The following is a 16,393-nucleotide window of genomic DNA, read 5'->3' as shown; positions in this document are numbered from 1 at the left end:
CAAATTCTTTTTCTTTATTTATATTATTTAGAATAATAGATTCCCTTAATTTAATTATTTTTTAAGTATGGTGTTTAATAATAGAGTAATTTATATTTATAGGGTTTTTAAAAATAGTTTTTGAAATATAAAATATTTAATACATAGTGAGATAGATTGCTATTTATAAGGTTACAAATAGCATAGAGGCTTTTGCACATGACTGACAGCCCATGTTTTTCCTTTTATTTGATTTCGACAGCCCACGTTTTCCCATTTATCCTATATATAATTTACTATACATGATGGGAAAACTTAGAGGCCCCAAAGTTTTCTAAAACAATATTTGAAATGTAAAGTTTCATTAACTATAAGATGAGGCCATTTCCCCTATGTCGCGACACAGCGTAAGCGCGTAGGGGAAAATGTTACAGGATCAATTCGGATTGGCTCTGGTTCGTTTAGAAAATGTGGTTCGGATTGGCTCTGGTTCGTTTAGAAAATGTGGTTCGAGGAACCTATAAGATAGCTTATAAAAGAATTTTTTTTCAAATTTATTAAACTTTTTTTATATGTAATATTTTTATACCTATTGAACACCACACGTAAATTTTTAAGCTACTATATACCTTATATTACGATACAGGTTTAGCATTTATTTGATTTCTAATGAGAAGTTTATATTTACAAAAATAGAGCTAGAGCTTAAAAGTTAGGGATTTGCTAAGGTTTAGGATCCCCTAAAAGTTGAGATATTGAATAGGCACAACCGTACAAAGGAATTTACATGTGTAGAGAAATGTATATGGTATTTAATAGCTGTAGAGAAATTTACCTGTATAAGATATTTAATAATTGGGCTTTGTTAACGAGAGCTCAAGGGCACTCGTTAAGGTGCATTGAAAATGTAAATTTACGATAAATTTACATAGGGATTACGAGTTTTACATGGCTTTTGAGTCTTTTTTTCTCAAACAATGTGTAGATTTACATTTACAATGCACCTTAACGAGTTCCTTGACAAAACCCTTAATAATTTTAAAGTTGGTTAATTTAAAATTTAAAGTAATTTATTTTTAAAGAAAAACTTACACTGATAAGGTTATCGCCTTGGGACCACTCAAGTTTTCCCATTATATAGCATAGATATACTATGCATAGAGAAATTTGCATGCTAAAGATATTTAATGGGTATAAAGAAACTTAGAAAGAAGATCTTCTGTCTCATGGAAGCCTGCTCCAGTCCTCCAATGAAACTTTCGCGATTGGGTAAGCAGTAACTTGGTTATTTGGATAATTGTAACTTCTTGATTTGAATTTTTCAAATATATGGGAAAGAATCAGAATAATGAAGAATTCAAAATAATATTTGAGTTTTTATATCTTGATTTTTTTAATTTATTTGATTATTGCTCCTTCCAAAAGAGATAAGAGTTGGTCCGAACCAAGGAATCCGTTAGATATGATGCAAAATGGATCTTGTTCTGTCGTTGATCAGAGATTTCTATACGAAAAATACGAATCGGAGTTTGAAGAAGGGGAAGGAGAAGGAGCCCTCGACCCGCAACAGATAGAGGAGGATTTATTCAATCACATCATTTATAGGTGATTTAATAATTAAATAGAACTTCACATTTGTAAGGTTTTAAATGACCTCAGGGCCACCCAAATTTTCCCATTATATATAGTATAGGATTTGGGGGTGAAATTCACTTTCATTTTCCTTGAAATTAGTAAGCTAAAGTCTAGAAAAGTAGAAGGTAATACTCTTTTTGGAATTTATGGTAGCATTTGTTTTCCTTTTTTTTTTTAGGTTTTAATTCTTCTTACAAATGCATTTCCTTACAAATAAATTAGGCAATGAAAGTAATAAGTGGGCAAATCTATTCGATGATATAGACCCTTCATGTAAAACATGGGGCACTGATTTGTAGAGACTTTCTCCATGAATACAGAATATTGCCTTTAAATTTTCTAACAGACCATTTAAAGGTTAAAATCCAACGGTTGGGATCCTTTGATGGATGCACAAATTTTTCCAAGCAGACCTCACGTGTTCAATGATCCAAGCCATTTATCTGTTGAGCCCAGTTCATACATCAAAATCCACCTTTATAGGACGATTCGAAGCCTCAAACATGTAGAGGATAAGCACATAAATGTTACTTTTCTATTATTTCACCATCCATTTATGGGATTGCAAGAAAATCATTTCTCACAAAAAAAATTCTTGGGATAATTTTGGGAAATGTTATCAGCACTCCCGTATTCTGATGACCGCACTCCTCACTTTATTAAAAAGTACGGTATGGCCAGCACCATAGGATGATCCAAACCGTCCATTAGATGGGCCACAGCCTATTTAGGCTGTGCCCCAAAAAATAATTTCCATAGGTTGATTCTAACCCTCCGATCTATACAGGAACTGAATATTAGATGGTTGATCCTAACCCTTTATGGATCGGAGGGTTAGGATCAACCTATGGAAATGGTGTTTTTGGGCACAACCTATTTAGGCTGTGGGCGATCTAATGGACGGTTTGGATCATCCTACGGTAAGTACCATACCTTACTTTTTAATAAAGTGAGGAGTGCGATCATCAAAATACGGTAGTGGTGATATCATTTCCCCCTACTTATGCAATAAGTAGGGGGAAATGATTCTAATATATTGGCCAACATATGCAATAAATCTAATATATTGGATCATATTTTGCAATTTCATCGAGGGTTCAGAACAAGCCAAGTGCCAGATCCAAGCAGGCGACACGTGTACTTACCTGTCAGTGCAAGTGATTGAACCCCACTAATTGGTATGGGTCCCACCACTTGATCCAATTAGCATGCAGATGTCCACACCTGTTACACACCAAGGTGACATTTGTCCCATTTTGAGGGATTCATACTTCCTTTCTCATGGGCATTTTCTTTTTCCTATTAAGGCTCTGAAAGCAGCTTCTTAGGCAGCCTATTCAGGTGAGATTATACAATGAGAAGATTAAATCAACCCGCCACCCACCCCACCCCCAGTCAAGCTGGTCCTATTTCATTAACAAGCATGTCTTATAGTTTAAAAACCTATACAAAATAAACAAGTAAAGAAAAGGAACTGAAAGAAAGAGTTGGAAATGCTAGTTCCATTCTTACCAGATCAATATGGCCCCCCAGTTTTTTTTCCAATGTTTTTTCTCTTCCAACTGTTTCAACCAGGGAAACTTTTTATCAATCTATCCTTTTGTGGACAGAAGAAATACCAATGCCCAAACATAAAGAACAAACAGAAGTATTCTTCCTACCCATTAAATAGAAAGCTTGTTTCATAGTTCCCAACTTCCCCTACATCCCATTCTTGAATTTGGGAATGCTGCCTACACCACAAACAGGCTTATATGGCCATGAGAGGTTCATCCAATGAACTGTTTATAAGTCTGTTATGACCAATTTTCCTTTGTGAGTGAAAATTGTTAAATTTGATGGGGACAATACAAAGTAGTATTTGTCTAGAGACAGAGAAACAGAAACACTAAACCTGCCACTGCTTGGAAAGCTTGATTCATAGTTCATAATTATTCAGGCATTTGAGAACTATCTTTCCATGCTAATGAAATGAATGCAGAGTATCAGTCAATGCTACCAAAAACACCTTCCTGAAATGAAAGGAGAAGTGTCAGCTCCACAAAACAGAGAAAAGGGATACATACATCTCATCAACTCGAACGTCCGAAACCAACATCAACAAAAATGCTAATTGTCACATGTAATAAGTTTTAAGATCTGCAGAGGAAGAAAACAATGGCATGTAAGGATAAATACCCATCGGTCTGCTTGGGCTGGTAAAAAATATCCATCTCCTGCCCCTATCACATAAGGTTGTAGCTCCGCATCCAATGGGATGGTCCAATGTCAGCATAAAAAATCTAATGGCATTCACCTAGCTCCACCTACGCCGGTCTTCCTCTTCATCGACTGGAGTATACCACGCTGGTCTACGCTTTGTGTTGCTCAACCTGTAGTTCAAGAACACCTCTTCATCACACAATGACCTTGTTGCCACCAGAACAAGCGTCTTCATAACCAGAACATCGGCCCCACCATCACCTGAACCCCCTGATTTGAACCAAAAGCTGCCAAGCCTCTTCATTCTACCCTTCTCTTCGGGTCCAAACAATATATTGGGAATGTAGACTCTCATATCTTTCTCAGTCAATGGAAAATTGTATGGGCAAACCATGACGTTTGGGTCTGTTCCCTTTGGCGGGTGGTTGGCAAAGTGGCCAAAGGCGAGTGGGTTCCGCCTCTCCAATAACTCCCCATTTTCGCTATGGTTGCCTTCCAAAGGCTTACTGAGTAATTTCCAAAAATGATCAGAACTTCTGTCCATACCTTCTGATGGATTAGGCCAGAGCTCTGGCAGAGAAACACCGTCCCATACTTTGCGGGTTTCACCACCAGTACCCCACGGCTGAGCATTGATGACAATTCCGTCATATCTTGTAATCAAATATGGGTTTTTAGCATCAACCCTTGGGTACCCGGGAATATTCCGGTAGTATGCTGGTGAGTATATTACACCAGGGTATAAGGCGAGCACTGATCCAACATCAGCACTGCCACACAAGTACAAACCTTGACCAGCTTCTTTATGAGGAATTTGAGATTGTTTGACATCCAAGGTATAGCCAATGTGTTCTTTCAAACTGTGCGACAATTCCATCCGTGTTAATGGCCGTGTCTCGGGGATGGCTGTGCTGAAAAAACCGGAAGTCAGATTCTTATGGCACACAATAAATTTCTGAAGTAAAAAAGCCTTGCCCAATAAGTAGGGTAAAACATTGTGTGATCATGGCCAAAGTGGTTTCAGCTATATATGCCTGTGTTTTCTCTCATCAATCTGCATGAAAATTTATGTTCAAATCAAAATGCAAATACAAGCATGCCTGTGTAGATATTCAAACACACACACATACCTACATCGATACATGCATACCGTTGCACATGCAATTATCTCATTATCTCTACAACCACATATACATACACAAAATGCATACATACATGCATGCCTTTGTATATATTTAACCACATACATACCTACATCAATACATACATACAGTTACACATACAGTTATCTCAACATCCACATATGCATACACCCATTCTTCTAAGCTATGTGTATATGGATATACACATGCACACACAAATATATTCATACGACTGTAGGCATAGAAACAAGCGAATATGTGGATAAATGTCTGCAGTATTTATTATTTATATAACCAAGTTTATCAACTAGTTTGGGACAAAGGCTTAGTTGAGTTGAGTTGAGTATAGCCATGTTTATTGCATTTAGTGTCCATGATTTAATCTTGCAATATGCAATCTGAGCCATTAGAGGCAGACATATCTCACGAACAAAGATTACAGCACCCAGTGCAGAGGATGCAAATCAAGATACGCAATCTATCAAATTGTTATATCCAATGGCTTGTGTCGTGCGGTTAATTGATTAAATTAAGAAACAACAAGGGCTTATCTGATTTAAATTATGATCCAAAAGTTCAGGTATTACTTGCAATTACTCACTGGATTGGGCACTTGGCCTCGAAGTTCTGCCAATTGCAAAGCTGAGGCCACTCCGACGAGGAGCATCATGTGACTCTGCAGTAGGCAGATCATGAATGTCCTTGAAATCCGGGAGAAGGATATCATCCATTGATTTGCAGAATGTCTGAATTTGGGAATGGATATTTTCTTGGACTTGTTTCTGCTGATCAACAACAGATGCTTTGCTCGCCATGTCAATAATCTCCTCTGCGTCTGTCTCATCAGCATTCTTTCCCAGCCGATTATAGCTGAAAATCAATATCAATCTTAATAGATAACATCGACACCTCCTTAAAAAAAGTAAATAATGAGTGTTGAAAACGTATACACAATTGTTCGTAAAATTTTGAGTTCAACAACAATTATCACGGAATAGTAAAATGCAGGTTAGCCAATCGTATGTTTGGTTATTATTATTATTTTTTTGAATGGCATTGTACGTTTTGTTAATTACGCAAAATAGAACAAAAATTAGGGGTACGAGCTACTACGAATTTACGATGATGAATTACTTTATATATTTTCTAAGAACTTTATAAAAAAAATGTGAAGAGGAAACTGGGTTTTAGTCTTTTAGACCGTTGCATCAATTAGCACCATGATTGTAACTTATGTCAGTTCGAATATGCATAAGAGCTCATGACTCATGAGAAAAACATTGTGGAAAGTTTCCTTCCTAGCTACTATGTAGTTGCTATGGAAAGAAAGAAATGCTAGGACTTTCAAGGGCTCCTCTAAGGAAGCTCATTTCATCTTTAATAAAGTGATTGCCTTAACCATATCGTGGGTGAAAACATTGCCAGATTTCATATTTGTATCAGCATATGATTTATGGAATGGATAGAAAGTAATATGTGATGGAGCTAGTAACCAACCTAAAATAATTCAAGCATGGTCGCCTCCCTCTCAAGTATCCCTAACGTTGAACTTTGACGGATCAGGTATGGGGAATCCCAGGCCTTCTGGCATTGGAGGTCTTCTGAGGAATGAAGGGGGAAGGTGGTTTGGGACTTTGGGCATTTAGAGGACCGATTGGGGTGGCAGATGCAAACGAGGCGGAAGTAAGGGTCGTTCATCATGGGATAAAGCTGCTTCAAAATGTGGATCTGAACAAAGTGGTGATGGAAGGGGACTCTCTCAATGTCATTGGATGGCTGAGAGGCTCAAAAGCCGTACCTTGGAGGTTTGCATCGTTATTTGATGAGATTCAGGACATGATTGGTGTGACATCCATATCCTTTAGCCATGTTAGGCGGCCAGCAAATGGCGAGGCGGACATGTTAGCTAGAGAGGGGGTTTCCAAAGAGAGTTTTGAGTCCTTTGACTTCCTCCCTAGCTATTTTGTTGTTGTACACTTGATCATAATTGATTTGTATGCTTAGCTGTGTATTGCCAGGGACCTGCTCGGTCTCTGTTCTACTTTAATGAAATTTGTTTACAATTAAAAAACAAACGTAACAAAGGGCATGTTAAGTAATGTCAATTCCAAGTTTTTAAGAATGGGTACATGGAAATGCAGAAACAAAGAAAACTACATGTCAAATATCGTTAAAATATTATAGTGTTTATATCATCCATAAGACACCAATACAAAATGTTCATACAAGTATATCAATTCATAAAAGGATTTGCTAGGGACCATTGCATAAGGAATTTTGCGGATGGTCTGTCAAATGTGAGAGCAGCCATCTTAGATGAATTAAATGAATAAGACAAAATCTGAGCCAGTGTATCTGCTCTCACATCCAACAGCCCATCCGCTTCCCCAGCCCGAACCCCAAAGCCTTTGCACACGTGCTTCGACGTACGAGTGGTCGCCACAGCTCAAGACATGATGCGGAAGCCATTATTTTTCATGTTTCATTAGAGTGTGCCGCAAAGCCAAAAACAAATACAAGGAAATAATATTTCATAACTTTAAGTTTCTACAACATAACCTGGTGATCCAAAATACACTAAGAGTAAGGACCCAAGTCCCAAGAAGGTTCTGATCTTCCTATGGGCAAAAGCTAAAAATCTGTTAACCACAAAATCTGTTAACCACTTCCTTAGGGGAGTCCACCATGACGCGGGGGAGTTTTGAAACTATGAGAGCTAGACTGAACTTGTATCCAAGTTGGGCATGATAGATATCTATGCTCCAACTTGAGGGGGAGTGTTAAAGGTGGGAAGTGTGCACATTTCATTTATGGTGGTTTAGTAATTATCTATTTTGTCATTTCTCCTTATTTATCTAGGGGGAAACTTGTCCTATTTTATTTCTCATTGTAAACCTCTTAAAGTATGCAACAAATGTGGGGTTTTAAACATACAATAGTCTCGCCTAATTTTGTCTCATCTTCTCTTTCCCTCTTCGCTCAAGCTCCAATCTCAGTTGTAACTGTCTTTACACTTATTTATGCCGGTTATATAATAAGATCAGTGCTATAGTTTTGTATGATAGGATTGAAACATAATTTGTGAATCCTCCACGAGACCAAGAGAGTCACGAGACTATAGAGTTAGAAGGGTACAATTGTTTGATAGGGATGAGAACAACACGAGTTGGAAATCATCTTTTCGACGTAATTTTAGGGAGAATGAGATTAGGTTGCTAGCTGAGCTTCTTGCATTGTTGGAGGTGTCTACATACATATGGAGGTCAACGAAGGGAGTGGAAATATAGAACCCGAGTATGGGTCTTATGTGGGAGATGGTTTCTCTATAAAGTCATTCTCTTTTGTTGTCTAGGATGAGTGAGTTGGTTGTGCCCATGGGTAATCTTTGGCCAACATTAGGTCCTCCTAAGTTTCTTGGTTTTTGTTAGAGTGTAGGCGTTGATAAGATAATAACGGTTGAACATCTCATTCATAGACAGTGGCGCATCTCCAATCATTGTAGTATATGTCAATCTTAAGAAGTGGTGAACCATTTGTTCATTAGATGCCAATCTGCTAAAAAGATGTGTTCTTCAATTTTTTGGGTTGAAGTGGGAAATTCTAGCGTCAATTGCAGCTTTTTGGGAGCATTGTTACTCTCTCATTTTCATGTCAAAGATAGTGCACCCTCGAAGTTAAGTTTGATTACTATGGCGGTCAATCTAGAAGGGAGACAATGTCTGAATTTTCTGGGGTAAAAGGCAACGTCAATATGGTGAGTGCGAAAAATCTTTGAGGTGTACCATTTGGTGGGCTAGCAGTAATAAGATGCCAGTGTTCATTGTTCGGATTAAGGAGAAGTGGGAAAACCTATGTTTTTGAACTGGTAGTGTGCTAAGGAAGCTAAGTTGTGGTTACTTGGCAATTAATATGTGTTAAAGTATAAAAGATAAATAACGCCTTTTTCTAACAGCTTAAGCTTTTGGAGAAGTTGGTAAGTTAACATGGTATCAGAGCCAAAGGTCTTGAGTTCAAACCTCCCGGATAGCAAAAATCCACATGCGATGGTCGGCCCAAAGTGGGACCACATGTGCCACGTGTTTGCCAGGTGGGCCACACGTTCGGGGGAGTGTTAAAGTATAAAAGATAAATAACGCCTTTCTCTAACAGCTTAAGCTTTTGGAGAAGTTGGTAAGTTAACAATCTGGAATGAACATAAAGATAGAATTTTCTGGGTAGAAAGCCTAGTGTCAATACGGGCAAGGCAGCAATCTTTGCGTGTATCATTTGGTGGGCTAGCTGTAATAAGATGCCAGCGTTGATTGTTCGGGGATGTGGAGATGTTGGAAAAGGTATGTGTTATATCCTTTGCATATAAAAGAGTAATTGCAAGATAGACGTTTTTTTTGAGAAAGATGGACGTTTCCCTAAAATTAAAGTTTGATAATTCAGGTTTCAGAAAACTATGCCACTCTGGGTGTGAAGCATCATCAGAGACCATGAGGGTGTTATCAGGTTAGCTTTCTCAAGACCTATTGGAGTTAAAGATTCAAGTGAGATGGAGATTCTTGCTCTGCGATTCTTGCTCTGCATCAGGGTACAAAATTGCTTGTGGTGCACTTCCAAGGACCTCTTTTCATTTCTTTTTGAATGATGACGAATAATATTAAGAGAACGAAAAAGAGGAAAACAAGTGACAAAGAAAGTCACTAGAAAAATTAGCACAGTGGGGCGCATAACAGCAACTCTATCAGGCACATCCAAAATGACCCAAGCTTCTCTAGTCACCGCAGCACGAGCTAAACCGTTTGCAGTCTCAAGACATGCTAAAAGACGATCTCAGATCCATGAATCCTGTCCAGAGACTTCTCGATCGCGTGTACAAGTCTCCACAGATAAAAAGGACTTGGCTAAAGCTATTGGATAGATTGCAAATGGAGAGGAATCTCCTTGTCAATTGGATAGCTAGAGGAAATTATGGATATTGTTTCCATGATTCAGAGCTCATTTTTCACATACTAATCATGAGGCGAATATGGAAGCGGATTCGTTGGCTAGAGATCAAGTGGGGCAGAGGGACTGGGATGTAGTTTGTCTCCCTCTCTTTTTATTGGCCGCAGTTCCTTTCTTTCTTCGCGTATGTCACAGTTTTGTTCCTCTTTTCCACTCAATATAGTTTCTTCATCACCATTAGAACATTAGAACATTAAAAGGCATAAAAAATATTCATAGAATAAGTGAAATTTCTCTCGACATTGGAAATTGATAGGATATAAATAGAATGCTGCAAAAATCAGCTAGTGTTCTTAATGTTTTTTTTTTTTTTTGAATGGTAGTAAGTGTTCTTAATGTTGCATAACTGATATCCTGACATTGAACAAGATATCAAGACAACTCGCATTTAAAATTAAGGAAAAATTACCACCAGCACCCTAGACCATAGTATCTTGTCCAAAATCCCCTAAACTTTTTATAACGACCATATCAATTAGATGTTGTAGTTGGTAGTTGTTTTATTTAAAGTTTTTGTAAGAGAATTTTAGTTGCTTAATATAAGTTCTTGGAGAAAGGCGAGGACTCTATATCTCGATCATCTATCAAGTGGGCTCGTTCTATTAGGATAGAATGAACCTAAAAGAGGATTGATTTGATTCGAAGAAAATAAGGGTAAAAGTGAAAGAAATAAAATTTAAGAGGTAAATTTTTTTTTCAGAGTGATGAATTTGGTTATTATCCAATAAAGGGAGCTTGGGTTGTTTTCCCTAAAATTTAATACATCTTACTCTGCACCAATTTAAGAATAACTTCGTAAGAGACTGACAATTGTAAGGGAATAATTAGGTTGATGATGTAGTGCCATATCATTTCAGTCCACCTAAAACCGTACAACATCAACCAAAACATGCGGACACTTAAACTTGTACTCATGCCCATGCCAAACATATAACTGGTAATACTGGTAACACTTTAAGATATTTCCTCATGTGCATATTCTCCTTTGTCTGGAAGCACATGGCTCCATATTTTTGGCATATAAATTCCTAAACTTACCTATCAAACATTCAATTGGACCATGACCCAAAGTGCAGGACTGATAAGCTATACAAAGTTACAAATACTTACCTGGTGTAAAGAAACAATCGATTCAAATCAGCTTCAAACTGCAACTGCCTTGGATCTCTGGCAAACATTGGACTCTTTGAAAAAGTTTTCACAACCTGGAAGTACAATGGACAAATGAAACTATCCATTTTTAATATAAAGTACAAATACACATGGATTTGTATCTAGTATCTACCTAGTTGTATAATAGCCCATATTCATATGATTTTCAGGACGAGATACTTTAAAATTCTTGTTTTGCCAAATGGAAAAATCAAATGAGTGCTACATGTCTTTAGCTTACTGGTCAAATGAGTACTACATGTCTTTAGCTTACTGGTCATGGCCTTATGTTTAAGCCCTATATATCCAACAGTGGCATAGAGGGGTAGAAAATGAAAAATACACAATTGGCAATTCTAGAAACTCACTCTTCAGTCTGCTCTCTATATGCTAGATTTAAATTTTAAAACAGTAAGGCCATGTTTGGATACCCACAAGATTTAGATTTGGGTTTCTCACATTTGGCAGTTGAGATTTGGATCTGGATCAAATCCTTAAATTTCCAAATCAGCTACAACAGTGAAAAAATATCTCATTTCAAATCTGTTATGTTCTGCAAGACATTATTTGGAAATCCATATTTGTGGCAAGTATCTTACACTCTCTGCTCCTCGACCTTGCTGCAGCAGCAGCAAGACGTCCCTCCCTCCCATACAACATGAGCATGAAGATGATTGATGTATTTTGTATCCAAAACTCAAATCCAAATCCAAATACAAAAACATGAGGTATCCAAACATGGCCTCAGGTTATAGCGAATTTCAACAACATATAAGAGCTTACTAACACTGCATCAAATGCAACACACACTAAATACAGAAAATGCGAGGGAACAGAGAAATTTCCATTTGCTTGAAGGGAAAATGCAGAAACTTTCAAGGCATAGAAAAGGAACACAGAACACAAAATTCCTTAGCATGACTGAGATACTTATTGATGGTGTACATCCAAAATATAAAAACAGGTTGAGACTGGTCCTCAAAAAGTAGATAAGTTCTAACACATGCATTCTATACTGGTTTTTGTACTCACCAGCCCACGGTGCACGAGGAATGTGTGTGTGTTAATTGAGACCTGTGATCTGGTGGAACACCGGCAGGCCGTACAAGATGCAGACTGGATGAGCCTAATAACTCAGGCCGTACAATATGCAGATTCCATGGTGAATGGATGAGCCGATCAACTCGAACAAACAGGGCCATTTTAAGGTTTTTTCCCCAAAAAATTGTAAATGTTGCTATCATTCAGGTCATGATCGAAGGGCAAGGATCATCCATTCCTTGTGGCATTTGAGAATTCTATATGGTCTACTGGAAGCTCACCAAATTAATGGTCCTAATAGCCACACATGTGCCACATGAACATAGGGGCAGGCAATTCTTAAATAGATCAAAGGGAGTGACCTGTGAGTGAACACCAGTGCTCCGAAAAAAATAAGGTGACTAAAGAAGAAGCTTTTGTATCTCACCCCAATAAGTGAGCAAAATGTCATACTATTAGAACAGGTTATTTGTGGTGAGTACATGGGATATGCTGTGTTTTTCTCTGATCTGAACCCCAGAAAGGAAGTTAAAAAATGGCACACTTCTTTCACTTCCAATGACTAGCATTCTCCTTACCCAATAGACTATAGTTGCCCCATTCTTCTACTTAGGTGTCACTCCTACTTTGGAACTTGCAATTCATAGCCCCTCACCTCATGCTATGTATGCTCTGTTAACTAACCAATAGACTAAAGGATGGAAAGGATTCAAAACCCTTCTAATAGCTGATAAGTTTGGAAAGGAAGACTTCAAATCCAGTTTTTTTACACAAACTTTTCCAATTAGGGTAAAACCCATAAGCTATAATAGCTGATAATTTCCAGTAAAATCATAGTTAGTTCATCAAACTTCAACGTTGCATTTACATAGAAAAGGGGGATTGAAGAGATGTTTGAAACAACCCAAACAAAATGTATGTCAAGAAATTCGAATAATGGAGGAGTACTAAAAAATTGAGGTAAAATCTATGTTTGATTGAGAAGTTGATGACGAAAAAGACTAACATAACGATCTGAGATTTTGGGTTTGTTGAGAAATGTACCTCTAGAAATTTCTGAATCAGAAGCGCCATGAAAACCTCACAAAAACCTCTGGTCTAGTAGAACTTTCAGAAATGAGAAAAAAATGGAGATTTTATATCGTGTAAGCCATAGGATGATCCAAACCGTCCATGTGATGGAACACAACGTGAATAGGTTGAGCCCCAAAAAAATCAGTTCCATGGGATAATCCTAGCCCTCCGATCTATAGAGTTCCTCAATATGCAGTTCGTCTATAGATCGGAGGGTTGGGATCATACAATGGAACTGATTTTTTGGGCACAATCTATTTATTTTGTGACCCATCACATGAACGGTTTGGATCATCCTGTAGTGTGGTCCGTAGAGTACTTTTTGAAAAATACGGGACCGTAATAAAAGATGTGGGCCATGTCTTTTGTGGAGCCGGGTTTGATCTAGCAAGATTTTGGATCTAACAATATAATCCGAACAGGGTAACAAATGTAATTTCTTCATCGATAAACCTTTTACATCTGAATTTGAATTCTTATGTGAATTGGTATAACCTAGGGCTGCAACTCGGGTCGGGCGGGTCGGGTTTTGGAGAACCCAACCCTACCCGAGAAATATCTCGGGTCGGGTCGGGTTTTTTTCCGGAAAACCCACGATTCCCAAACCCGGCCCTACCCATGATAAATCTCGGGTCGGGTCGGGTCGGGTTTTTTCACGTTGACGCAATTTTTTAAGGAAAAATCTTATTTGGCAAGGCAACTCAACTCATAGAAGTAGAAATTACACTTGAATCAAACAATGATGTGATTACACTCACATTTCGCTTGAATCAAACAATGCTGTAATCAAACAATGTTGAATCAAACACTTGAATCAACTCAACTCATAGAAGCAGAAATTATACTCACATACAATAACAATGGGTGCGTGGGTTTTCACTTTTAACTTTTAACTAACAATAGAAAAAAATGTACTTACTGTAACTTATGTAACTCGGGCCGGGTCGGGTCGGGCCCCTTCAAACCCGGCTCGACCCGAGATTCATGCGGGCTTTTGAATGCTCAACCCGGCTTGACCCGAAGCCCATGAAACCTGAACCCAACCCAAGCTATTTTCGGGTCGGGTCGATGCTGGTCGGGTAAAACCCGGCTCGAGTTGCAGCCCTAGTATAACCCAAATGGGGTAACAAATGCAATTGAAGTTTATAGCAACTGATGGTTTATCGATGATGTAAAAGGTTTGCATCAGAATTTGAATTCTTATGTGAATTGGTATAAACTAGTAACAAATGTAATTTCTTCATTAGATATAGCCTATTTCGGAATATTCATATCATCTATTTCATATGGGGTTTATTTTTTTGAAATGGTGGAATATATTTAATAGGAGAAAAACCATGACCAAGGTGATCATGGGAAAAACAGTACAGAACATAGAATACAAAAGAAAAAAATAAAGAACAAATCAAGAGGGAAGATAATCAAAACACTCTAACTCCTCTCTTTCCACTCTTGCACGAGTGAACCTATCCGCTTCTCCATTCGTTGACCTCCTAATGTGATGGTAACGGACCATGTGACCCTCAATCCGGTCCCAGGTCTCATCAAATAACTCTGAAAATTTCCAAGGGTGAGGAGATCACCCTTCTAATCATCTTATAACATTTAAGAGCCCCCTTCCACTATGAGGTTCTTCATATCTCTTGCCAATTTTAGTCTCATACGATGAAGCATAGCCCTCACTTCTGCTTGATTCGAGTCTGTAACTCCTATCGGGCTTGAGAAAGCCTACTTTGTGGTGCTATTCTCATCTCTAATAACACCATCTATACCCGAGGGCCCGGATTTTCCAAGCTTGAGCTGTCAAGATTCAACTTTACCACCCATGGTCAGGAGGTGACCACCTAGGAGCCACTACTTCTTCACTTTTCTTGCTAATACATATCTCGCTTCAATATCTTCTTAAGTCTAATTAGGGGTGCAACTTGGGTCAGGTTCTTAAATCACGGGTCTTGAGTAGGGTCTGGTTTCAGGTTGAAAAACCCGACTCAATCTCGGGTAGGGTCGGGTTTCAAGTTGAAAAATCCGAAATCCGACCCTACTCGAAACAAATAAATTGAGTAATGCACATGTTAGTAAGTATCATTGAATTTAACATCAACACTATTATTGTTGCATGTTTAAATTAATTGTTTATGTGGTTATATAAAGATTAATCTTTGGTTTGTTGTACGATTATAAGTGGAGTTTCAAACATTGTCAATAATTAAAGAACTACCATCCTCTGCAAACCGGATGCATGTTTGCATTTTCTTGCTAGTGAGTCCTTGCTTAATAAGCATGAACCCGCGTTTTGTATAAAAAAAGGTTAAATGCAAGCATCTAAACACTCATACACCTATATATACCTTTATGTTATGCCATGCCACTGAGTTTGTTTCTCTCTGCATTTAATCTCTGTGAGTTGAAGTTAGATGATGTAAAACAATGCACCAACGTGAAAAAAGCCGACCCAACCCACGGATTATGATGGGTAGGGCCTGTTTGGGAATCATGGTTTTTTCCGGAAAAAAAAAGCCAACCCGACGCACCCGACCTGAGTTGCAGTCCTATGTCTAATGCAGAATAAAGAGAGAACTCAGGAAGAGATTTGGTCCAAGAAACAACTAACGATATGATCATTTGGAAAGAAACATAGGCCGAGCATTTTTTGATTTCCTGAACACCCAAATTGTAACCATCAGGACCAATTTCCATAAGGTCTTCTTCCCCTTGCTTGGCCAAGGAGCAAAATTCTAGCTATCTAGAAATTCTGGCAAGCGAGCTGGTAAGACCCAAAAGATCCCAAAAAGATCCTGAACCTGGACTTCATGGGTTTGTTTATTCATCTTTTTCTGCAACAATGCATTTTTTAAAATAGGTCGGAACCTTAAAGCCAATACGACATAGATATGTAGAGCTTGGACTTACCTTACCAATGTTTAGTATATTTGGTGATATCTTCTGGTCGTTTCACACTCATTTGTTTGCCCATTCCCCCCTCAAGAGAGTACAAAGAAGCGTACCTGACATTGTTGCCTATCTCCTCATATCTACCCGCAAACAATGGCATTTGATGTCATTGGATAAAACAAATGATGCGAAACAAAAATCTAAGCAGTCTGGCACACTTCTGTAATGAAATTTAAGTGTTGATAGTTAAAGTATAAAAGATACAATAACGCCTTTCGCTATTG

At 38.1% G+C, this 16,393-nt stretch overlaps 1 protein-coding gene across 3 annotated transcripts; it reads right to left on the bottom strand.

The window, feature by feature from the left end:
- Positions 1-2,993: 2,993 nt before the first annotated feature.
- On the bottom strand, positions 2,994-13,327 carry LOC143886851 (uncharacterized). 3 transcript variants are annotated; one of them, XR_013253933.1, is made up of 6 exons: positions 13,188-13,327; positions 11,061-11,155; positions 5,560-5,828; positions 3,793-4,722; positions 3,276-3,626; positions 2,994-3,176 (listed from the first exon to the last, which is right to left on the bottom strand). XR_013253933.1 is itself a non-coding variant. In XM_077391005.1 (4 exons), exons 1-4 carry the CDS (start codon positions 13,215-13,217, stop codon positions 3,911-3,913), a joined length of 1,206 nt encoding a protein of 401 aa, XP_077247120.1. In that variant the 5' UTR covers positions 13,218-13,327; the 3' UTR covers positions 3,652-3,910. The 3 variants fall into 3 exon arrangements, 1 of the variants encoding a protein (XP_077247120.1); XR_013253932.1 differs by lacking the exon at positions 2,994-3,176 and having other exon boundaries at positions 3,249-3,626; XM_077391005.1 differs by lacking the exons at positions 2,994-3,176; positions 3,276-3,626 and having other exon boundaries at positions 3,652-4,722.
- Positions 13,328-16,393: the final 3,066 nt, after the last annotated feature.

The sequence above is a fragment of the Tasmannia lanceolata genome, unplaced genomic scaffold (genome assembly GCF_043159265.1).
Source record: "Tasmannia lanceolata isolate RefF3 unplaced genomic scaffold, GAP_Taslan_0.1 ptg000011l, whole genome shotgun sequence".
NCBI classification, from domain to species: domain Eukaryota; kingdom Viridiplantae; phylum Streptophyta; class Magnoliopsida; order Canellales; family Winteraceae; genus Tasmannia; species Tasmannia lanceolata.
The sequence above is the reverse complement of the archived record's forward strand: the minus strand, read 5'-3'. Positions and strand labels throughout refer to the sequence as shown.

Coding starts and splice junctions, on each gene's coding strand:
- LOC143886851 (XM_077391005.1), bottom strand. CDS start 13,217: ATGGCGCTTCTGATTCAGAAATTTCTAGAG. Junction 5,829..11,060: donor CGATTGTTTCTTTACACCAG/GTAAGTATTTGT, acceptor ATTGATTTTCAG/CTATAATCGGCTGGGAAAGA. Junction 4,723..5,559: donor GAGGCCAAGTGCCCAATCCA/GTGAGTAATTGC, acceptor TTTTCAGCACAG/CCATCCCCGAGACACGGCCA.